Consider the following 25179-nt stretch of genomic DNA (forward strand, 5'->3'; position numbering starts at 1 on the left):
TAGAAGTCTGGGGTCTGCTATTAGTTTACAGTAGAAGTCTGGGGGTCTGGTATAAGTTTGGTACAGTAGAAGTCTGGGGTCAGTTGTAAGTTTATAGTAGATGTCTGGTGTAAGTTTACAGTGGAAGTCTGGGGGTCTGGTATAAGTTTACAGTGGAAGTCTGGGGGTCTGTTGTAAGTTTGGTCCAGTAGAGGTCTGGGGGTCTGGTGTAAGTTTACAGTGGAAGTCTGGGGGGTCTGTTGTAAGTTTGGTCCAGTAGAGGTCTGGGGGTCTGGTATAAGTTTACAGTGGAAGTCTGGGGGTCTGTTGTAAGTTTGGTCCAGTAGAGGTCTGGGGGTCTGTTGTAAGTTTGGTCCAGTAGAGGTCTGGGGGTCTGGTGTAAGTTTGGTCCAGTAGAGGTCTGGGGGTCTGGTGTAAGTTTGCAGTAGAAGTCTGGGGTTCCTGGTATAAGTTTACAGTAGAAGTCTGGGGTCTGGTATAAGTTTGGTACAGTAGAAGTCTGGGGTCAGTTGTAAGTTTATAGTAGATGTCTGGTGTAAGTTTACAGTGGAAGTCTGGGGGTCTGTTGTAAGTTTGGTCCAGTAGAGGTCTGGGGGTCTGGTGTAAGTTTGCAGTAGAAGTCTGGGGTTCCTGGTATAAGTTTACAGTAGAAGTCTGGGGTCTGGTATAAGTTTGGTCCAATAGAAGTCTGGGGTCAGTTGTAAGTTTATAGTAGACGTCTGGGGGTCTGGTGTAAGTTTACAGTGGATGTCTGGGTATAAGTTTACAGTGGAAGTCTGGGGGTCTGGTGTAATGTTACAGTAGAAGTCTGGTATGAGTTTACAGTGGATGTCTGGGGGTCTGGTATAAGTTTACAGTAGAAGTCTGTGGGTCTGGGGTAAGTTTGCAGTAGAGGTCTGGTGTAAGTTTACAGTGGAAGTCTGGGGGTCTGGTATAAGTTTACAGTAGAAGTCTGGGGGTCTGGTATAAGTTTACAGTAGAAGTCTGGGGGTCTGTTGTAAGTTTGGTCCAGTAGAGGTCTGGGGGTCTGGTGTAAGTTTACAGTAGAAGTCTGGGGGTCTGTTGTAAGTTTGGTCCAGTAGAGGTCTGGTGTAAGTTTACAGTAGAAGTCTGGGGGTCTGGTATGAGTTTACAGTGGATGTCTGGGGGTCTGGTATAAGTTTACAGTAGAAGTCTGTGGGTCTGGGGTAAGTTTGCAGTAGAGGTCTGGTGTAAGTTTACAGTGGAAGTCTGGGGGTCTGGTATAAGTTTACAGTAGAAGTCTGGGGGTCTGTTGTAAGTTTGGTCCAGTAGAGGTCTGGGGGTCTGGTGTAAGTTTACAGTAGAAGTCTGGGGGTCTGTTGTAAGTTTGGTCCAGTAGAGGTCTGGTGTAAGTTTACAGTAGAAGTCTGGGGGTCTGGTATGAGTTTACAGTGGATGTCTGGGGGTCCTGGTATAAGTTTACAGTAGAAGTCTGGGGGTCTGGTGTAAGTTTACAGTGGATGTCTGGGTATAAGTTTACAGTGGAAGTCTGGGGGTCTGTTGTAAGTTTGGTCCAGTAGAGGTCTGGGGGTCTGGTGTAAGTTTACAGTAGAAGTCTGGGGGTCTGGTATGAGTTTACAGTGGATGTCTGGGGGTCCTGGTATAAGTTTACAGTAGAAGTCTGTGGGTCTGGTGTAAGTTTACAGTAGAAATCTGGGGGTCTGGGTATAAGTTTACAGTGGAAGTCTGGGGGTCTGTTGTAAGTTTGGTCCAGTAGAGGTCTGGGGGTCTGGTATAAGTTTACAGTAGAGGTCTGGTGTAAGTTTACAGTGGAAGTCTGGGGGTCTGCTGTAAGTTTACAGTAGAGGTCTGGGGGTCTGCTGTAAGTTTACAGTAGAAGTCTGGGGGTCTGGTATAAGTTTACAGTAGAAGTCTGGGGGTCTGGTATAAGTTTACAGTAGAAGTCTGGGGGTCTGGTATAAGTTTACAGTGGAAGTCTGAGGGGTCTGCTGTAAGTTTACAGTAGAGGTCTGAGGGGTCTGCTGTAAGTTTACAGTAGAGGTCTGGGGGTCTGCTGTAATTTACAGTAGAAGTCTGGGGGTCTGGTATAAGTTTACAGTGGAAGTCTGTGGGTCTGGGGTAAGTTTGCAGTAGAGGTCTGGTGTAAGTTTACAGTGGAAGTCTGGGGGTCTGGTATAAGTTTACAGTAGAAGTCTGGGGGTCTGTTGTAAGTTTGGTCCAGTAGAGGTCTGGGGGTCTGGTGTAAGTTTACAGTAGAAGTCTGGGGGTCTGTTGTAAGTTTGGTCCAGTAGAGGTCTGGTGTAAGTTTACAGTAGAAGTCTGGGGGTCTGGTATGAGTTTACAGTGGATGTCTGGGGGTCCTGGTATAAGTTTACAGTAGAAGTCTGGGGGTCTGGTGTAAGTTTACAGTGGATGTCTGGGTATAAGTTTACAGTGGAAGTCTGGGGGTCTGTTGTAAGTTTGGTCCAGTAGAGGTCTGGGGGTCTGGTGTAAGTTTACAGTAGAAGTCTGGGGGTCTGGTATGAGTTTACAGTGGATGTCTGGGGGTCCTGGTATAAGTTTACAGTAGAAGTCTGTGGGTCTGGTGTAAGTTTACAGTAGAAATCTGGGGGTCTGGGTATAAGTTTACAGTGGAAGTCTGGGGGTCTGTTGTAAGTTTGGTCCAGTAGAGGTCTGGGGGTCTGGTATAAGTTTACAGTAGAGGTCTGGTGTAAGTTTACAGTGGAAGTCTGGGGGTCTGCTGTAAGTTTACAGTAGAGGTCTGGGGGTCTGCTGTAAGTTTACAGTAGAAGTCTGGGGGTCTGGTATAAGTTTACAGTAGAAGTCTGGGGGTCTGGTATAAGTTTACAGTAGAAGTCTGGGGGTCTGGTATAAGTTTACAGTGGAAGTCTGAGGGGTCTGCTGTAAGTTTACAGTAGAGGTCTGGGGGTCTGCTGTAATTTACAGTAGAAGTCTGGGGGTCTGGTATAAGTTTACAGTGGAAGTCTGAGGGGTCTGCTGTAAGTTTACAGTAGAGGTCTGGGGGTCTGCTGTAATTTACAGTAGAAGTCTGGGGGTCTGGTATAAGTTTACAGTGGAAGTCTGGGGGTCTGTTGTAAGTTTGGTCCAGTAGAAGTCTGGGGGTCTGGTATAAGTTTACAGTAGAGGTCTGGGGGTCTGGTATAAGTTTACAGTAGAAGTCTGGGGGTCTGTTGTAAGTTTACAGTAGAGGTCTGGTGTAAGTTTACAGTAGAAGTCTGGGGGTCTGCGTATAAGTTTACAGTGGATGTCTGGGGGTCTGTTGTAAAATTGGTCCAGTAGAGGATGAAGGTCTAGTTCATTAGAAGTCCTGCTGTAGGTTTAGTTCAGTAGAAGTCCAGGTGTCCTGGTGTGAATTTAGCTCAGTAGAAGTCCTGGTGTGAATTTAGTTCAGTAGAAGTCCTGGTGTGAATTTAGTTCAGTAGAAGTCCTGGTGTGAATTTAGTTCAGTAGAAGTCCTGGTGTGAATTTAGTTCAGTAGAAATCCTGGTGTGAATTTAGTTCAGTAGAAGTCCTGGTGTGAATTTAGTTCAGTAGAAGTCCTGGTGTGAATTTAGTTCAGTAGAAGTCCTGGTGTGAATTTAGTTCAGTAGAAGTCCTGGTGTGAATTTAGTTCAGTAGAAGTCCTGGTGTGAATTTAGTTCAGTAGAAGTCCTGGTGTGAATTTAGTTCAGTAGAAGTCCTGGTGTGAATTTAGTTCAGTAGAAGTCCTGGTGTGAATTTAGTTCAGTACCAGTCCTGGTGTGAATTTAGTTCAGTAGAAGTCCTGGTGTTCATTCAGTTCGGGAGAAGTTTGTGTTCAGGTTGAGTTCAGGCTGTAATATCCGGCACATAGATGGTTAAGCCCAAGTACAATAACTCCTCTAATTGAACCGCGCGGTAATGCTGAAGCGGCAGGACTGCGCCAAACACCCCAGCACCGCGGACAATCGGTCCTGGCGTCACGGCGAGGCCTCAATGAGGAGTCATGAATATTTGATATTTGGTATTAGGAGATAAGAGGCGGCAGCCATGATGAGTGCAGTCATGTGGAAGGTGCAATCATCTCCAGTCAATGGCCCCGCAACGCCCATTGTCCCGTCTCAGGACGTTCATTAATATGTAAAAAGGAGCAAACAAAGGGAGCGAGCGGGACTATTGTGGGACTACAAGTGTCAGCAAGAGAAAGGGGGGAACTGCATGGGTACATCTCATTACCTCAGGAGGGTTATCGAGTCCGTGAGGGTCCTGCTGGGATCAGTGGTGGACATGGTCCTCAGTGGAGGTCGGGGTGCCTAGACCAGTGGTCTCCAAACGGCAGGGTCCTACAGCCCCCATGTATCCCAACTGTATCTCATCTTGTATCCAGACTAGAGACGCCCAACAGGGTACTAGAGCCTCATGTATCCCATCTTGTACCCAGACTAGAGGAGGCCAACAGGGACTAAAGCCTCCATGTATCCCAACTGTATCTCATCTTGTATCCAGACTAGGAGGAGTCCAACAGGGACTAGAGCTTCCATGTATCCCATTTGTATCTCATCTTGTATCCAGACTAGGAGGAGTCCAACAGGGACTAGAGCTTCCATGTATCCCATTTGTATCTCATCTTGTATCCAGACTAGAGGAGCCCAACAGGGTACTACAGGCTCCATGTATCCCATCTGTATCTTATTTTGTATCCAGACTAGAGACGCCCAACAGGGACTAGAGCCTTCATGTATCCAAACTGTATCTCATTTTGTATCTGGACTAGAGCCTCCATGTATCCCATCTGTAACTTATCTTGTACCCAGACTAGAGGGGCCCAATAGGGTATAGAGCCTCATGTATCCCAACTGTATCTCATCTTGTATCCAGACTAGAGGAGCCCAACAGGGACTAGAGCCTCCATGTATCCAAACCGTATCTCATTTTGTATCTCGACTAGAGCCTCCATGTATCCCATCTGTATCTGATCTTGTATCCAGACTAGAGACGCCCAACAGGAACTAGAACCTCCATGTATCCCAACTGTATCTCATCTTGTATCCAGACTAGAGGAGCCCAACAGGGTACTACAGGCTCCATGTATCCCATCTGTATCTTATTTTGTATCCAGAAAAGAAAAAGGTTAGTACATTTCTGTCGCTCTCCCCTGGGGAGTGCACCCACACTGCAGTGTAACAGGGAGCCTCCAATTATTGATGTCTATATACAGTCATCTTTATCTGGGTGTGTATACAGGATAGTGCACAAAGACCCAGACCTGCTCAGCAGCAGTGTGGGTTAACGCTTTCCTTGCTGGGCTCTTATATAGTACATGAGTACACTATGCACCCCTGCGGAGGTAAGTAGTGATGCTCTGCACCCTGTATATACTATGCATCACTCATTATGTCCTTACACTCCGTGGACCGGGCGCTCTGCATCTGACCCACACAGCAGTACCTGAAGGCAGTGAAAAAAAATCGCCACAGGGTAAAAAAAAATAATTAAAAGTTTCCACTCATTGCTGCCAGCAGGAGCACAGGATGCAGTTCACTGAGCCACCTGCGGGGGGCAGCAGAACACTTCGTACTGATTTCTAATATGTATTTTACACCGGGGTGGCGGGGTGGGGGGGGGTTCGGCTCTGTTCACACTGGTGTTATGGTTTGTAGTTTTATAGCAGTGATTCCCAACCTCTGCTGCAGAACTACAACTCCCATTATCCTGCTTGAACAGTGCAGCACCCTCTGCTACCTACAGCGGCGATGTGCAGTAAATGACCTCATTCTGTAGGGCACAATGGGAGTTGTAGTTCTGCAGCATCTGGAGAGCTGTAGGAAGGAGACAGGGTGATGAGAGTTGAACTTTTACAACAGCTGGAGGCACCCTGGTTGGGAAACACTGCTCTATGCACTGTAGTGTGAGCTGAGGTGCAGTACCAGGAATGGACTCCAGATGGTGCTGCTCCCCATATATTATTCACATACGAGAGACCTGATTGGCTGATACTGAACATTTATTATTACAGGCGGCTGAAGAGATGGTAAAGCATCCTATAAACCCAACCCACCCTGACCCCTCCCCCAGACAGTGCCCCCCCTCCCCTTCTCCTTGGCTTGTCCTGCCTCTGAAGCTCCACCCCCTATATATGGATCACTGAAGCCCCCGCCGAGGACCCCGCTACACGGTTATGGTTCATGCATGTCTATGGAGGGCGGTGGGTGGAGCATGGTGGCACCTGGCACCTCATTCATGGCTGCGCTGGGTGTAGACCCTGGAAGACGACGCCCACGACGGCGGGGCTGCCGGAAACCTCATCTGCGGATGTAAGGCGTGGCTCCAGAGCTCCGCCTCTTCACTTGTTGGGGGAAGTCTGGGAATGGTGGGCCCCCGAATCCAGCATGGCTCTCCTCCGCGCCGTCTCCTTGGCAACGCTGTGATTGAGCCGCCTCAGCCGCTCCTGATGGAATATGGGGAAAAATGTCACAAAAGGGGCGGAGCCAAAACACCAAACCACCCCCACCCCCCGCAGGTCACCGCTCCTGACAGAAAACAGGAATAATGTGACACAGGGGCGGAGCCAAAACACCAAACCACCCCCACCCCCCGCAGGTCACCGCTCCTGACAGAAAACAGGAATAATGTGACACAGGGGCGGAGCCAACACCCAAAACCACACCCCCTGCAGGTCACCATTCCTGACAGAAAACAGGAATAATGTCACAACAAGGGAGGAGCTAACACCCCAAACCACACCCCCTGCATGTCACCGCTCCTGTCAGAAAACAGGAATAATGTCAAAAGGGCGGAGCCAATACCCCAAACCACCCCCACCCCCCCACAGGTCACCGCTCCTGACAGGAAATAAGAATAATGTCACAACAAGGGAGGAGCCAACACCCCAAACCACACCCCCTGCAGGACACCGCTCCTGAGAGAAAACAGGAATAATGTCACAACAGGGGCGGAGCCAACACCCCAAACCACCCCCACCCCCTGGGGATCACCTGTCCTGACAGAACACAGGAATAATGTGACAACAGGGGCGGAGCCAACACCCCAAACCACCCCCACCCCCTGGATCACCGGTCCCCCATATACCTGAGCGTTCTGCAGGATGTTGTTCACCAGGACGACGCGGCGTCGCGCGTTCAGCAGCTTCTTCACATACGGGTCCAGGTCCAGCGCCACCTTCTGGTCCTCGTTTATCTTACACAGCTCTATGGAGGAAAGAGGAGAAATGGGTGTCAGGCAGAGCTCCGCCCCCAAGTGATGTCATCAGTATCAAGCTCCACCCACTCACCTGACGCCAGGTTGTCTATGTGCTCCCGCAGGTCCACCTGACTCTCCCTGAGGAGAGAAACAATGATGAAAGGGGCCCCCGGGCCAAACATTACAGGGGCCCCAGACACCTCCATAAAGCTCTGCCCTCCTATACAGGGGCCCCAGACACCTCCATAAAGCTCTGCCCTCCTATACAGGGGCCCCCAGACACCTCCATAAAGCTCTGCCCTCCTATACAGGGGCCCCAGACACCTCCATAAAGCTCTGCCCTCCTATACAGGGGCCCCAGACACCTCCATAAAGCTCTCTCTGCCCTCCTATACAGGGGCCCCAGACACCTCCATAAAGCTCTCTCTGCCCTCCTATACAGGGGCCCCAGACACCTCCATAAAGCTCTGCCCTCCTATACAGGGGCCCCAGACACCTCCATAAAGCTCTGCCCTCCTATACAGGGGCCCCAGACACCTCCATAAAGCTCTCTCTGCCCTCCTATACAGGGGCCCCAGACACCTCCATAAAGCTCTGCCCTCCTATACAGGGGCCCCAGACACCTCCATAAAGCTCTGCCCTCCTATACAGGGGCCCCAGACACCTCCATAAAGCTCTGCCCTCCTATACAGGGGCCCCAGACACCTCCATAAAGCTCTCTCTGCCCTCCTATACAGGGGCCCCAGACACCTCCATAAAGCTCTCTCTGCCCTCCTATACAGGGGCCCCAGACACCTCCATAAAGCTCTGCCCTCCTATACAGGGGCCCCAGACACCTCCATAAAGCTCTCTCTGCCCTCCTATACAGGGGCCCCAGACACCTCCATAAAGCTCTGCCCTCCTATACAGGGGCCCCAGACACCTCCATAAAGCTCTGCCCTCCTATACAGGGGCCCCAGACACCTCCATAAAGCTCTGCCCTCCTATACAGGGGCCCCAGACACCTCCATAAAGCTCTGCCCTCCTATACAGGGGCCCCAGACACCTCCATAAAGCTCTGCCCTCCTATACAGGGGCCCCAGACACCTCCATAAAGCTCTCTCTGCCCTCCTTTACAGGGGCCCCAGACACCTCCATAAAGCTCTCTCTGCCCTCCTATACAGGGGCCCCAGACACCTCCATAAAGCTCTGCCCTCCTATACAGGGGCCCCAGACACCTCCATAAAGCTCTGCCCTCCTATACAGGGGCCCCAGACACCTCCATAAAGCTCTGCCCTCCTATACAGGGGCCCCAGACACCTCCATAAAGCTCTGCCCTCCTATACAGGGGCCCCAGACACCTCCATAAAGCTCTGCCCTCCTATACAGGGGCCCCAGACACCTCCATAAAGCTCTGCCCTCCTATACAGGGGCCCCAGACACCTCCATAAAGCTCTGCCCTCCATTACAGGGGCCCCAGACACCTCAATAAAGCTCTGCCCTCCTATACAGGGGCCCCAGACACCTCCATAAAGCTCTGCCCTCCTATACAGGGGCCCCGGACACCTCCATATAGCTATGTCCCCCATTACTAGGGCCCTAAACACCTCCCAACAGTCCCACCCTCCATTTCAGGGGCCACAGACACCTCCCTGTTTCCCCGCCATCCATTACAAGGGCTTCAGACCCCTCCCTATAACCCTACCCACCATTACAGGGGCCCCAGACACCCCTCTATATCACTGCCCTCCATCTCAGGGGCCCCAGACACCCCCCTATATCACTGCCCTCCATCTCAGGGGCCCCAGACACCCCCCTATATCACTGCCCTCCATCTCAGGGGCCCCAGACACCCCCCTATATCACTGCCCTCCATCTCAGGGGCCCCAGACACCCCCCTATAACCCCACCCTCTATCTCAGGGGCCCCAGACACCCCACTATATCACTGCCCTCCATCTCAGGGGCCCCAGACACCCCCCTATATCCCTGCCCTTTATCTCAGGGGCCCCAGACACCCCCCTATTTCCTCGCCCTCCATCTCAGGGGCCCCAGACACCCCCCTATATCCCCACCCTCCATCTCAGGGGCCCCAGACACCCCCCTATATCCCCACCCTCCATCTCAGGGGCCCCAGACTCCTCTCTATTGCCCCACCCTCCATGTCAGGGGCCCCAGACACCCCCTATAGACCCCACCCTTCATGGCTCCTCAGGGGCCTCAGTCACCCCCCTATAGACCCGCCCTTCATGGCTCCTCAGGGGCCCCAGACACCCCATTATAGCCCTGCCCTTCATGGCTCCTCAGGGGCCCCAGACACCCCTCTATAGACCCACCCTCCATGTCAGGGGCCCCAGACACCATCCTATATCCCCGCCCTCCATCTCAGGGGCCCCAGACACCCCCCCTATAGACCCGCCCTTCATGGCTGCTCAGGGGCCCCAGACACCCCCCTATATCCCCACCCTCCATCTCAGGGGCCCCAGACACCCCCCTATATCCCCGCCCTCCATCTCAGGGGCCCCAGACACCCCCCCTATAGACCCGCCCTCCATGGCTCCTCAGGGGCCCCAGACACCCCCCCTATAGACCCGCCCTCCATCTCAGGGGCCCCAGACACCCCCCCTATAGACCCGCCCTCCATGGCTCCTCAGGGGCGTTCCTTTTTATAATTCCTGATCTTTATCATCGTTCCCCACCCGGTGGCTGCACAACTACAACTCCCATCATCGCCTGAGAGCCGCAGACCGAGGAGCCCCGGGTTATACACTGCTGTGGCCCCTGCCAGTCACTCTGGGGGGCCCCGCACCTGACAGCATGGACGTGGGAGTCGAGTTGTTGCACAGCCGGTTTCAGCAGTTCCAACAATCCCTCCGCGAACACATCTCTCCCCGGAGACACCGGCGCCGCCATCCTTCACCGAGCCGGAAGTGACGTCACCCCCGGGTCTCGCCGCTTTTTAATTTGCAAGACAGAAACGGACACTAGAGCGCGGCGCGCGGATCGTCTCCGCCATCTTGTTGTGGCCGACCGTTATCCTCACTGAGCCGGCCGGTCTCCGACAAGATGGCGGCCACGCGCTGACGTAGATGTGTACGCATGTCACATGATCACCTGAATCCCCCACAGTACTGTTCACACACTACAGAAGAAGGTGTTTGCATTAAATGTCAGGCTGTTGCAAAACTGCAACTCCCAGCATGCCCGGACAGCCAACGGCTGTCCGGGCATGCTGGGAGTTGTAGTTTTGCAACAGCTAAAGGGCCTCAGTTTGCAGACCCCTGTTTATACCCCCTTGAGTGCCGTTTAGTGCTGTGGTTTGCGCCGTGTCATAGATTTGGCGCAGTCTACACCGTCTACTTTCAGTTTCATACTTTAACCGTTTTGGCATGTAGACGCAGCGGGCCACACCCCTTCCACAAACCGCGTCCAATCAATGAAACGCTTGAGGTAGAGCCGAGGGGGGAAGGTAGACGCCCCCTGCCCGTCCCCCCCCCCCCCCCTCATCCCCAGCCCACTGTTCCAAAGATCTGTCAAATGCCAGTGGGGTGTAAATACTCACTGCACCCCTTATTAAATTCTGTGAGGGGTGTAATTTCCAAAATGGGGTCACATGTGAGGGGGTCCACTGTTCTGGCACCACGGGGGGCTTTGTAAACGCACATAGCCCCCGACTTCTATTCCAACCAAGTTCTCTCACCAAAAGCCCAATGGCGCTCCTCCTCTTCTGAGCATTGTAGTTCGCCCGCAGAGCACTTTACATCCACATATGGGGTATTTCCATACTCAGAAGAAATGGGGTTACACCACATTTTGGGAGTCATTTTCTCCTATAACCCCCTTGTAAAAATGTAAAATTTGGGTGGAAAAACCAGCATTTTAGTGAAAAAAAAAAAAAAAAAAATGTACTTACACATCCAACAAAAAATAATCATCAAACACCTGTGTGGTGTTAAGGCTTGCTGGACCCCTTGTTTTGTGCCTTGAGGGGTGTAGTTCCCAAAATAGTATGCCATGTGTGTTTTTTTTTTTTTTGCTGTTATGGCATCATAATTGCTTCCTAAAAGAGACACCTTCTACCAGTCGCGACTCCCCTCTATCCAAGCACCTTCTACCAGTCGCCCCGTCTATCCGAGCACCCTCTACCAGTCGCGCCCCCCCTCTATCCGAGCACCTACCACCAGTCGCCCCGTCTCTATCCGAGCACCTACCACCAGTCACGCCCCCCCTCTATCCGAGCACCCTCTACCAGTCACGCCCCCCCTCTATCCGAGCACCTTCTACCAGTCGCCCCGTCTATCCGAGCACCCTCTACCAGTCGCGACTCCCCTCTATCCGAGCACCCTCTACCAGTCGCGCCCCCCCTCTATCCGAGCACCCTCTACCAGTCGCGCCCCCCTCTATCCGAGCACCTACCACCAGTCGCCCCGTCTCTCTCCGAGCACCTACCACCAGTCGCCCCGTCTCTCTCCGAGCACCTACCACCAGTCGCCCCCCCTCTATCCGAGCACCCTCTACCAGTCGCCCCCCCCCCTCTATCCGAGCACCTTCTACCAGTCGCCCCCCCCTCTCTATCCGAGCACCTTCTACCAGTCGCCCCCCCCTCTATCCGAGCACCTTCTACCAGTCGCGCCCCCCCTCTATCCGAGCACCTTCTACCAGTCGCGCCCCCCTCTATCCGAGCACCTTCCACCAGTCGCGCCCCCCCCCCTCTATCCGAGCACCTTCCACCAGTCGCGCCCCCCCCCCCTCTATCCGAGCACCTTCTACCAGTCGCGCCCCCCCCCCCTCTATCCGAGCACCTTCTACCAGTCGTGCCCCCCCTCTATCCGAGCACCTTCTACCAATCGCGCCCCCTCTATCCTAGCACCATCTACCAGTCGCCTCATCTATCCGAGCACCTTCTACCAGTCGCCCTGTCTATCCTCTTTCTTCTGTTGATCCTTTAGTTCTTTGTTTTTTTTTGCTTCTGCATTCAGAAGGTTTTCAGACCCTTTTACTTTTGTCACATTTTGTGTTGCACCTTGGACTAAAAAAATGCAAGTTTTCCCATAATTCTACCCTCAATGGGGGAATTTTTCTTTGTGTCATGGACATAAGTATTCACCCTTTATTATGACACGACATTTATCTCTGGCTCCTCCCATTTCTCTTGATAGTCTCAGATGTTTCTCCACCCAGACACCCCCCCTGTCTATATAACGTCTCACAGCTGACAATGTATATCAGAGCAAACACCATGAGGAGGATAGAACTGCCTGTAGAGCTCTGACACAGCCCTGTCTATATAACGTCTCACAGCTGACAATGTATATTAGAGCAAACACCATGAGGCTGAAAGAACTGCCTGTAGAGCTCAGAAACAGGATTGTTGTGGAGCCACAGATCTGGAGAAGGAGACAGGAAATTTCATTGTATCAGAAATGTTTTTCAGAGCTCAGTGGCCTCCATAATTCTTACATAGAAGGAACAACCAGGACTCTTCCTAGAGCTGCCACCTACCAAAGGCAACCAAGAACCCAATGGGCACTGAGCTCCAAAGATCCTGTGTGCAGATGGGAGAAACTTCTATAGGGTCCAGAACCATAACTGCAGCCTCCACAACCTGGGCTTTATGGCAGAAAGAATGGTGGGGGCAGCATCATGTCTGGAGGAAACCAGGTACTGCCCATCACCTGCCCAATACTATCCCTACAGTGATCATGGTGGGGGCAGCATCATGTCTGGGGAAACCAGGTACTGCCCATTACCTGCCCAATACCATCCCTACAGTGATCATGGTGGGGGCAGCATCATGTCTGGAGGAAACCAGGTACTGCCCATTACCTGCCCAATACCATCTCTACAGTGATCATGGTGGGGGCAGCATCATGTATAGAGGAAAGCAGGCACTGCCCATCACCTGCCCAATACCATCCCTACAGTGATCATGGTGGGGGCAGCATCATGTCTGGAGGAGACCAGGTACTGCCCATCACCTGCCCAATACCATCCCTACAGTGATCATGGTGGGGGGCAGCATCATGTCTGGAGGAAACCAGGCACTGCCCATCACCTGCCCAATACCATCCCTACAGTGATCATGGTGGGGGCAGCATCATGTCTGGAGGAAACCAGGTACTGCCCATCACCTGCCCAATACCATCCCTACAGTGAACATGGTGGGGGCAGCATCATGTCTGGAGGAAACCAGGCACTGCCCATCACCTGCCCAATACCATCCCTACAGTGATCATGGTGGGGGCAGCATCATGTCTGGAGGAATCCAGGTACTGCCCATCACATGCCCAATACCATCCCTACAGTGATCATGGTGGGGGCAGCATCATGTCTGGGGAAACCAGGTACTGCCCATCACCTGCCCAATACCATCCCTACAGTGATCATGGTGGGGGCAGCATCATGTCTGGAGGAAACCAGGTACTGTCCATCACCTGCCCAATACCATCCCTACAGTGATCATGGTGGGGGCAGCATCATGTCTGGGGGAAACCAGGTACTGCCCATCACCTGCCCAATACCATCCCTACAGTGATCATGGTGGGGGCAGCATCATGTATAGAGGAAACCAGGCACTGCCCATCACCTGCCCAATACCATCCCTACAGTGATCATGGTGGTGGGGGGGGGGGGCAGCATCATATATGGAGCAAACCAGGCACTGCCCATCACCTGCCCAATACCATCCCTACAGTGATCATGGTGGGGGCAGCATCATGTCTGGGGGAAACCAGGCACTGCCCATCACCTGCCCAATACCATCCCTACAGTGATCATGGTGGGGGCAGCATCATGTCTGGGGAAACCAGGCACTGCCCATCACCTGCCCAATACCATCCCTACAGTGATCATGGTGGGGGCAGCATCATGTCTGGAGGAAACCAGGCACTGCCCATCACCTGCCCAATACCATCCCTACAGTGATCATGGTGGGGGCAGCATCATGTCTGGGGGAAACCAGGCACTGCCGATCACCTGCCCAATACCATCCCTACAGTGATCATGGTGGGGGCAGCATCATGACTGGAGGAAACCAGGTACTGCCCATCACCTGCCCAATACCATCCCTACAGGGATCATGGTGGGGGCAGCATCGTGTCTGGAGGAAACCAGGCACTGCCCATCACCTGCCCAATACCATCCCTATAGTGATCATGGTGGGGGCAGCATCATGTCTGGAGGAAACCAGGTACTACCCATCACCTGCCCAATACCATCCCTACAGTGATCATGGTGGGGGCAGCATCATGTCTGGGGGAAACCAGGTACTGCCCATCACCTGCCCAATACCATCCCTACAGTGATCATGGTGGGGGCAGCATCATGTCTGGAGGAAACCAGGTACTGCCCATCACCTGCCCAATACCATCCCTACAGTGATCATGGTGAGGGCAGCATCATGTCTGGAGGAGACCAGGCACTGCCCATCACCTGCCCAATACCATCCCTACAGTGATCATGGTGGGGGCAGCATCATATATGGAGGAAACCAGGCACTGCCCATCACCTGCCCAATACCATCCCTACAGTGATCATGGTGGGGGCAGCATCATATATGGAGGAAACCAGGCACTGCCCATCACCTGCCCAATACCATCCCTACAGGGATCATGGTGGGGGCAGCATCGTGTCTGGAGGAAACCAGGCACTGCCCATCACCTGCCCAATACCATCCCTACAGTGATCATGGTGGGGGCAGCATCATGTCTGGGGGGAACCAGGTACTGCTCATCACCTGCCCAATACTATCCCTACAGTGATCATGGTGGGGGCAGCATCATGTCTGGGGGGACGCACTGGGGTTGAGGAAGAGATATTCTGAATAAAGACCTGACCCAGAGCTCAGGATCAGACTGGGCTGAAGATTCACCTTCCTACAAGACAATGGGGGGAGATTTATCAAACTTGTGCCCATAGCAACCAATCAGATCGCTTCTCTCATATAAAAAAAAAAAAAAAAAAAAAAATCTCCCAGAACGTATAAATCAGATCTATCGTGTTTCCCCTCGGGAGGTCACACAGATCAGACGCCTCAGCCATAGTACATAAATATTTTATTTAATATAAGTCAGTTTGTCTGTGGAAATCCTATCAAAAAGCCGCCTCCTCCCCCGGTCTAATTTGTCGTATTTTTGGCCTCGCAGATTGTCCTGTATTTTCCCTGCTCTGTCCTTAAAACCAATATAAAAAGCTCCTGCCCATGTGACGTCACCTCCAGTCGGGGCCACAGACCCGTCCGCCATACATGGAGACCATGTGGAGATGACCTAAAGCTGAGGTTCCTCCAGTCTTCTGGATCCTCGTGTGCAGATAATAAAGAGTTAAAATAAAGCGTCCGCACCACAAGGTCCATCCCCCACACCGGAGAAGACTGTCGGCCATAGTCACAAATTAAACCATAGAAGACGCCTCCTGGGGTCCTCCTGGGTCACCACCCTGTACCGTCTCTTCTCAGACCCCTCAGTACTAATTGACTGAATTCGGATCGGCCATTGGCAACGTGTGAAGGACTTCATCCAGAAGCTGCAGCGCCCGGTGTAGATGGACCTCTATCCAACATGGCGTCTGTTTGATGCTCTGACGGGGATAGTCGGGGCCCCAGCCCTTGACAAAACTGAGGCGGAGGATGCAGAGGCGGCGGAGATCATCAACCCCAATCCCGGCAGCGGCAGAGAGACCTGTGCGGAGAACAATGGAGACCCTGACTAAGTGTATACAGGATATCATAGGAAAGTAATGCCACCCCACAGACCGGGCCCCCCCCCCCCCGCACCGCCCCACAGACCGGGCCCCCCCCGCACCGCCCCACAGACCGGGCCCCCCCCCCGCACCGCCCCACCCCCCGCGCCCCCCACAGACCGGGCCCCCCCCCCGCACCGCCCCACAGACCGGGCCCCCCCCCCGCACCGCCCCACAGACCGGGCCCCCCCCCGCACCGCCCCACAGACCGGGCCCCCCCCCCCGCACCGCCCCACAGACCGGGCCCCCCCCCCCGCACCGCCCCACAGACCGGGCCCCCCCCCCCGCACCGCCCCACAGACCGGGCCCCCCCCCCCGCACCGCCCCACAGACCGGGCCCCCCCCCCGCACCGCCCCACAGACCGGGCCCCCCCCCCGCACCGCCCCACAGACCGGGCCCCCCCCGCACCGCCCCACAGACCGGGCCCCCCCCCGCACCACCCCACAGACCGGGCCCCCCCCGCACCGCCCCACAGACCGCACCGCCCCACAGACCGGGCCCCCCCGCACCGCCCCACAGACCGGGCCCCCCCGCACCGCCCCACACACCGGGCCCCCCCGCACCGCCCCACACACCGGGCCCCCCCGCACCGCCCCACACACCGGGCCCCCCCGCACCGCCCCACAGATCGGGCCCCCCCGCACCGCCCCACAGATCGGGCCCCCCCGCACCGCCCCACAGACTGGTGCAGAGAACAATAGAGACCCTGACAAAGCATATACAGGATATCATAGTAATGCCACCCCACAGAACGGACCCCCCGCACCGCCCCACAGAACGGACTCCCCGCACCGCCCCACAGAACGGACTCCCCGCACCGCCCCACAGAACGGACCCCCTGCACCGCCCCACAGACCTGTCCAGAGGACAATGGAGACCCTGACAAAGCGTATACAGGATATCATAGGAAAATAATGCCATCCCACAGACCGGGCCCCTGCACCACCCCACAGACCGGGCCCCCCGCACCGCCCCACAGACCGGGGCAGAGAACAATTGAGACCCTGACAAAGCATATACAGGATATCATAGGAAAGTAATGCCACCCACAGACCGGGCCCCCCCCCCCCCCCGCACCGCCCCACAGACCGGGCCCCCCCGCACCGCCCCACAGACGGGGTGCCACGCATACTCACTGACAGCTGGTGCAATGCCCCCCACAGATCCTGGGCCTGGGATGTTTCCAGCCACTGCCGCTGCCTGGGCCGCTGCTGCTGCCGTTGCGGTGGCGGCCTGTTGCTGCATTTGGCGATGACATTGCCGCAGGTCAAACACCTAGAAAGGTAATTTCACAGTCATGTCCAACCACAATCTGAGTAAAGTCCCTCTAAGCCAGTGTTTACCAACCAGTGTGCCTCCAGCTGTTGCAAAACAACAACTCCCAGCATGCCCGGAGGCACACTGGTAGGAAAACACTGCTCTAAGCAGTCTCCAACCTGCGACTCTCAAGCTGTTGTAGAACCACTACTCCCAGCATGCACAGAGCCGTCTGCCGGTCCAGGAATATTAGGACTCCACTGGAGACCACGGCTGTAGGGTCAGGCCAGGAGGTCATTACTATGCGGTCACCATCCCGGCCACCAGCAGACCTGAGAGTGAGCGCTGGTGGAGACACCATAGTCATTGCACTAATGTCCTAGAGCGAGGGGATACCTTGATATACGCTCCGGGGTAGATCTTGTGCACGGCGTCCCCCGGCGCTCTCCCCGCCTCTCTATCCAGGTAGTAGCTTTGGACAAACACTGCGTGGTCACTGAGACACCTCATCCAGACGTCTCCCTCTCCGCGGCACTCCAGCTGGACGCCCTTCCCGATGTGCAGCCTGAGGATCCACACAGTGAGGTTATAGGTGGACAGGATGGACCTTATGTGACTAGAAGTGACCCCCGACCCTCACCTCGCCCGCTCACTCGTATCTGTACGATGGACATTAGACAACTGTCCAAGGCAGAAGCGGTCTCCTCCGGAGGGGTCTACGTATCCGTCCACAGTCACCACCGGGCAGTTTGAGGGCACCTTGAAGATTTCTCCCACCTGAACGTCCATTTCAAAGTATGCGACCGAACACCAGAACTCCGGGCCTAGCAAGAAAGAGAGTCAGGAAACCATACTGCAGACATGGTGGGGCGTCTGCTGCAGGGCCACCTACCTGGGTGATTGGATACAGGGTGTGAGTACTGGGGAGAGCTCTGGTGAAGAGGCCCTGCAGGAAGGAAGAACAGGGTCATGTAAAGGGTTAAGGGGAGGCCGGAGGGTCATGTAAAGGGTTAGGGGGAGGCCGGAGGGTCGAACAGGGTTATGTAGAGGATTAGGGGGAGGCAGGAGGGAAGAACAGGGTTATGTAGAGGATTAGGGGGAGGCAGGAGGGAAGAACAAGGTTATGTACAGGGTTAGGGGGAGGCAGGAGGGAAGAACAGGGTTATGTACAGGATTAGGGGGAGGCAGGAGGGAAGAACAGGTTATGTACAGGATTAGGGGGAGGCAGGAGGGAAGAACAGGTTATGTACAGGGTTAGGGGGAGGCAGGAGGGAAGAACAAGGTTATGTACAGGGTCAGGGGGAGGCAGGAGGGAAGAACAGGTTATGTACAGGGTTAGGGGGAGGCAGGAGGGAAGAACAAGGATATGTACAGGGTTAGGGGGAGGCAGGAGGGAAGAACAAGGTTATGTACAGGGTCAGGGGGAGGCAGGAGGGAAGAACAGGTTATGTACAGGGTTAGGGGGAGGCAGGAGGGAAGAACAGGTTATGTACAGGGTTAGGGGGAGGCAGGAGGGAAGAACAAGGTTATGTACAGGGTCAGGGGGAGGCAGGAGGGAAGAACAGGTTATGTACAGGGTTAGGGGGAGGCAGGAGGGAAGAACAGGTTATGTACAGGGTTAGGGGGAGGCAGGAGGGAAGAACAAGGTTATGTACAGGGTCAGGGGGAGGCAGGAGGGAAGAACAGGGTTATGTACAGGGTTAGGGGGAGGCAGGAGGGAAGAACAGGGTTATGTACAGGGTTAGGGGGAGGCAGGAGGGAAGAACAAGGTTATGTACAGGATTAGGGGGAGGCAGGAGGGAAGAACAAGGATATGTACAGGATTAGGGGGAGGCAGGAGGGGAGAACAAGGATATGTACAGGGTTAGGGGGAGGCAGGAAGGAAGAACAGGGTTATGTACAGGGTCAGGGGGAGGCAGGAGGGAAGAACAGGGTTATGTACAGGGTTAGGGGGAGGCAGGAGGGAAGAACAAGGTTATGTACAGGGTTAGGGGGAGGCAGGAGGGAAGAACAGGGTTATGTACAGGGTTAGGGGGAGGCAGGAGGGAAGAACAAGGTTATGTACAGGATTAGGGGAGGCAGGAGGGGAGAACAAGGATATGTACAGGGTTAGGGGGAGGCAGGAGGGAAGAACAAGGTTATGTACAGGATTAGGGGGAGGCAGGAAGGAAGAACAGGGTTATGTACAGGGTTAGGGGGAGGCAGGAGGGAAGAACAAGGTTATGTACAGGATTAGGGGGAGGCAGGAGGGAAGAACAGGTTATGTACAGGATTAGGGGGAGGCAGGAAGGAAGAACAAGGTTATGTACAGGGTTAGGGGGAGGCAGGAGGGAAGAACAAGGTTATGTACAGGATTAGGGGGAGGCAGGAGGGAAGAACAAGGTTATGTACAGGGTTAGGGGGAGGCAGGAGGGGAGAACAGGGTTATGTACAGGGTTAGGGGGAGGCAGGAGGGGAGAACAAGGATATGTACAGGGTTAGGGGGAGGCAGGAGGGAAGAACAGGGTTATGTACAGGGTTAGGGGGAGGCAGGAGGGGAGAACAAGGATATGTACAGGGTTAGGGGGAGGCAGGAAGGAAGAACAGGGTTATGTACAGGGTTAGGGGGAGGCAGGAGGGAAGAACAAGGTTATGTACAGGATTAGGGGGAGGCAGGAGGGAAGAACAAGGTTATGTACAGGGTTAGGGGGAGGCAGGAAGGAAGAACAGGGTTATGTACAGGATTAGGGAGAGGCAGGAGGGAAGAACAAGGATATGTACAGGATTAGGGGGAGGCAGGAGGGAAGAACAAGGTTACGTACAGGATTAGGGGGAGGCAGGAGGGAAGAACAAGGTTACGTACAGGATTAGGGGGAGGCAGGAGGGAAGAACAAGGTTACGTACAGGATTAGGGGGAGGCAGGAGGGAAGAACAGGTTATGTACAGGGTCAGGGGGAGGCAGGAGGGAAGAACAGGGTTATGTACAGGGTTAGGGGGAGGCAGGAGGGAAGAACAGGGTTATGTACAGGGTCAGGCAGGAGGGAAGAACAAGGATATGTACAGGGTTAGGGGGAGGCAGGAGGGAAGAACAGGGTTATGTACAGGGTTAGGGGGAGGCAGGAGGGAAGAACAGGTTATGTACAGGGTTAGGGGGAGGCAGGAGGGAAGAACAGGGTTATGTACAGGGTAAGGCAGGAGGGAAGAACAAGGTTACGTACAGGATTAGGGGGAGGCAGGAGGGAAGAACAGGGTTATGTACAGGATTAGGGGGAGGCAGGAGGGAAGAACAAGGATATGTACAGGGTTAGGGGGAGGCAGGAGGGAAGAACAGGGTTATGTACAGGGTTAGGGGGAGGCAGGAGGGAAGAACAAGGATATGTACAGGGTTAGGGGGAGGCAGGAGGGAAGAACAGGGTTATGTACAGGGTTAGGGGGAGGCAAGAACAAGGTTACGTACAGGGTTAGGGGGAGGCAGGAGGGAAGAACAGCGTTATGTACAGGGTTAGGGGGAGGCAGGAGGGAAGAACAAGGTTACGTACAGGGTTAGGGGAGGCAGGAGGGAAGAACAAGGTTATGTACAGGATTAGGGGGAGGCAGGAGGGAAGAACAGGGTTATGTACAGGGTTAGGGGGAGGCAGGAGGGAAGAACAAGGTTATGTACAGGATTAGGGGGAGGCAGGAGGGAAGAACAGGGTTATGTACAGGGTTAGGGGGAGGCAGGAGGGAAGAACAAGGTTATGTACAGGATTAGGGGGAGGCAGGAGGGAAGAACAAGGTTATGTACAGGATTAGGGGGAGGCAGGAGGGAAGAACAGGTTATGTACAGGGTTAGGGGGAGGCAGGAAGGAAGAACAGGTTATGTACAGGGTTAGGGGGAGGCAGGAAGGAAGAACAGGTTATGTACAGGGTTAGGGGGAGGCAGGAGGGAAGAACAGGTTATGTACAGGATTAGGGAGAGGCAGGAGGGAAGAACAAGGATATGTACAGGGTTAGGGGGAGGCAGGAGGGAAGAACAGGGTTATGTACAGGGTTAGGGGGAGGCAGGAGGGAAGAACAGGTTATGTACAGGGTTAGGGGGAGGCAGGAGGGAAGAACAGGTTATGTACAGGGTTAGGGGGAGGCAGGAGGGAAGAACAAGGATATGTACAGGGTTAGGGGGAGGCAGGAGGGAAGAACAAGGTTATGTACAGGGTTAGGGGGAGGCAGGAGGGAAGAACAGGTTATGTACAGGGTTAGGGGGAGGCAAGAACAAGGTTACGTACAGGGTTAGGGGGAGGCAGGAGGGAAGAACAGGGTTATGTACAGGGTTAGGGGGAGGCAGGAGGGAAGAACAAGGATATGTACAGGGTTAGGGGGAGGCAGGAGGGAAGAACAGGTTATGTACAGGGTAAGGGGGAGGCAGGAGGGAAGAACAAGGATATGTACAGGGTTAGGGGGAGGCAGGAGGGAAGAACAAGGATATGTACAGGGTTAGGGGGAGGCAGGAGGGAAGAACAAGGTTATGTACAGGATTAGGGGGAGGCAGGAGGGAAGAACAAGGTTACGTACAGGGTTAGGGGGAGGCAGGAGGGAAGAACAGGTTATGTACAGGGTTAGGGGGAGGCAGGAGGGAAGAACAGGTTATGTACAGGGTTAGGGGGAGGCAGGAGGGAAGAACAACGTTATGTACAGGGTTAGGGGGAGGCAGGAGGGAAGAACAGGTTATGTACAGGGTTAGGGGGAGGCAGGAGGGAAGAACAGGTTATGTACAGGGTTAGGGGGAGGCAGGAGGGAAGAACTGGGTCATTTACAGGGTTAGTGGAGGCCGGAAGGAAGAACTGGGTCATTTACAGGGTTAGTGGAGGCAGGAGGACTTAGCCACTGTCACGTGACGTACAGTAATGGTTGGGGTGCTGAAGCGGTGCCTGTTGACCTCCCCTCCCGTTAGGCTGCGGTGCCGGACTGGGCGTATAGGACGCGGTGCTGCTTCCTGTCCAAGTAGCTGAAGACAAGGAGGAGAGGAGAGCGAGTGAGGACGGGACAAGGACCCCCAAAATCTACAGACCGGAAGGTCCAGGCTACGTACTTACTGTGGAAAGGCTGCTTGGGCGGGGAGGGGTAGCCATTACTCTGAGAGTTGTGGTTTGGTGTAGATGGGGGAGACGTGGAGACCATCTGCTGAGGAGGAACGATGGGTAACATGCCGTCACCGTGCGTCAGGGAAGAAAGGGGGCAACCGGGCGCCACTGCACAAGACGACAAAGCTGAATAACCCCAGCACGTTACATACGATAGTGAACTGATGTGTCTAATAGTATGAATATAGTATTATCACTACTATATACAGTACTGATCACTATACATCACTAGAGTGTATACACAGATATCACTACTATATACAGTACTGATCACTATACATCACTAGTGTATACAGATATCACTACTATATACAATACTGATCACTATACATCACTGGTGTATACACAGATATCACTACTATATACAGTACTGATCACTATACATCACTAGTGTATACAGATATCACTACTATATACAGTACTGATCACTATACATCACTAGTGTATACACAGATATCACTACTATATACAGTACTGATCACTATACATCACTAGAGTGTATACACAGATATCACTACTATGTACAGTACTGATCACTATACATCACTAGTGTATACACAGATATCACTACTATATACAATACTGATCACTATACATCACTGGTGTATACACAGATATTACTACTATATACAGTACTGATCACTATACATCATTAGTGTATACACAGATATCACTACTACAGTACTGATCACTATACATCACTAGAGCGTATACAGATATCACTACTATATACAATACTGATCACTATACATCACTAGTGTATACACAGATATCCCTTCTATATACAGTACTGATCACTATACATCACTAGAGCGTATACACAGATATCACTACTATATACAATACTGATCACTATACATCACTAGTGTATACACAGATATCACTACTATATACAATACTGATCACTATACATCACTAGTGTATACACAGATATCACTACTATATACAATACTGATCACTATACATCACTAGTGTATACACCGATATCACTACTATATACAGTACTGATCACTATACATCATTAGTGTATACACAGATATCACTACTATATACAATACTGATCACTATACATCACTAGTGTATACACAGATATCACTACTATATACAGTACTGATCACTATACATCACTAGTGTATACACAGATATAACTACTATATACAATACTGATCACTATACATCACTAGTGTATACACAGATATTACTACTATATACAGTACTGATCACTATACATCACTAGTGTATACACAGATATCACTACTATATACAATACTGATCACTATACATCACTAGTGTATACACAGATATCACTACTATATACAGTACTAATCACTACATCACTAGTGTATACACAGATATCACTACTATATACAGTACTAATCACTATACATCACTAGTGTATACACAGATATCCCTACTATATACAATACTGATCACTATACATCACTAGTGTATACACAGATATTCCTACTATATACAGTACTAATCACTATACATCACTAGTGTATACACAGATATCACTACTATATACAAAACTGATCACTATACATCACTAGTGTATACACAGATATCACTACTATATACAGTACTGATCACTATACATCACTAGTGTATACACAGATATCCCTACTATATACAATACTGATCACTATACATCACTAGTGTATACACAGATATCACTACTATATACAATACTGATCACTATACATCACTAGTGTATACACAGATATCCCTACTATATACAATACTGATCACTATACATCACTAGTGTATACACAGATATCCCTACTATATACAATACTGATCACTATACATCACTAGTGTATACACAGATATCCCTACTATATACAATACTGATCACTATACATCACTAGTGTATACACAGATATCCCTACTATATACAATACTGATCACTATACATCACTAGTGTATACACAGATATTACTACTATATACAATACTGATCACTATACATCACTAGTGTATACACAGATATCCCTACTATATACAATACTGATCACTATACATCACTAGTGTATACACAGATATCCCTACTATATACAATACTGATCACTATACATCACTAGTGTATACACAGATATCCCTACTATATACAATACTGATCACTATACATCACTAGTGTATACACAGATATCCCTACTATATACAATACTGATCACTATACATCACTAGTGTATACACAGATATCCCTACTATATACAATACTGATCACTATACATCACTAGTGTATACACAGATATCACTACTATATACAATACTGATCACTATACATCACTAGTGTATACACAGATATTACTACTATATACAATACTGATCACTATACATCACTAGTGTATACACAGATATCCCTACTATATACAATACTGATCACTATACATCACTAGTGTATACACAGATATCCCTACTATATACAATACTGATCACTATACATCACTAGTGTATACACAGATATGACTACTATATACAGTACTGATCACTATACATCACTAGTGTATACACAGATATTACTACTATATACAATACTGATCACTATAAATCACTAGTGTATACACAGATATAACTACTATATACAATACTGATCACTATACATCACTAGTGTATACACAGATATCACTACTATATACAGTACTGATCACTATACATCACTAGTGTATACACAGATATCACTACTATATACAATACTGATCACTATACATCACTAGTGTATACACAGATATCACTACTATATACAATACTGATCACTATACATCACTAGTGTATACACAGATATCCCTACTATATACAATACTGATCACTATACATCACTAGTGTATACACAGATATCCCTACTATATACAATACTGATCACTATACATCACTAGTGTATACACAGATATCACTACTATATACAATACTGATCACTATACATCACTAGTGTATACACAGATATC

General features: G+C 51.8%; 2 protein-coding genes across 2 annotated transcripts; both read right to left on the minus strand.

Annotated features, from left to right (window-relative positions):
- Window positions 1-6045: 6045 nt before the first annotated feature.
- On the minus strand, window positions 6046-10181 carry SNAPIN (SNAP associated protein). Its single transcript, XM_056546074.1, has 4 exons — window positions 9949-10181; window positions 7253-7299; window positions 7051-7169; window positions 6046-6409 (listed from the first exon to the last, which is right to left on the minus strand). The coding sequence occupies exons 1-4, from the start codon at window positions 10050-10052 to the stop codon at window positions 6305-6307; spliced, it is 375 nt and encodes a 124-aa protein (XP_056402049.1). The 5' UTR covers window positions 10053-10181; the 3' UTR covers window positions 6046-6304.
- A 4995-nt stretch (window positions 10182-15176) lies between these two features.
- LOC130295191 (mothers against decapentaplegic homolog 4-like) lies at window positions 15177-22340 on the minus strand (the record flags this gene model as incomplete). The annotated part of the gene is given in 7 exon segments (XM_056545661.1): window positions 15177-15817; window positions 17016-17154; window positions 17533-17701; window positions 17777-17960; window positions 18029-18082; window positions 21992-22096; window positions 22185-22340. Coding segments are annotated over 7 exon segments (1019 nt in total), but the record flags the coding sequence as incomplete, so codon positions are not given.
- Between the last annotated feature and the right edge of the window lie 2839 nt (window positions 22341-25179).

Source organism: Hyla sarda, chromosome 11 (assembly GCF_029499605.1).
Source record: "Hyla sarda isolate aHylSar1 chromosome 11, aHylSar1.hap1, whole genome shotgun sequence".
Taxonomy (NCBI): domain Eukaryota; kingdom Metazoa; phylum Chordata; class Amphibia; order Anura; family Hylidae; genus Hyla; species Hyla sarda.

Coding starts and splice junctions, on each gene's coding strand:
- SNAPIN (XM_056546074.1), bottom strand. CDS start 10,052: ATGGCGGCGCCGGTGTCTCCGGGGAGAGATGTGTTCGCGGAGGGATTG. Junction 7,300..9,948: donor TCCCACGTCCATGCTGTCAG/GTGCGGGGCCCC, acceptor TTCTCTCCTCAG/GGAGAGTCAGGTGGACCTGC. Junction 6,410..7,050: donor ACATCCTGCAGAACGCTCAG/GTATATGGGGGA, acceptor ATATTCCATCAG/GAGCGGCTGAGGCGGCTCAA.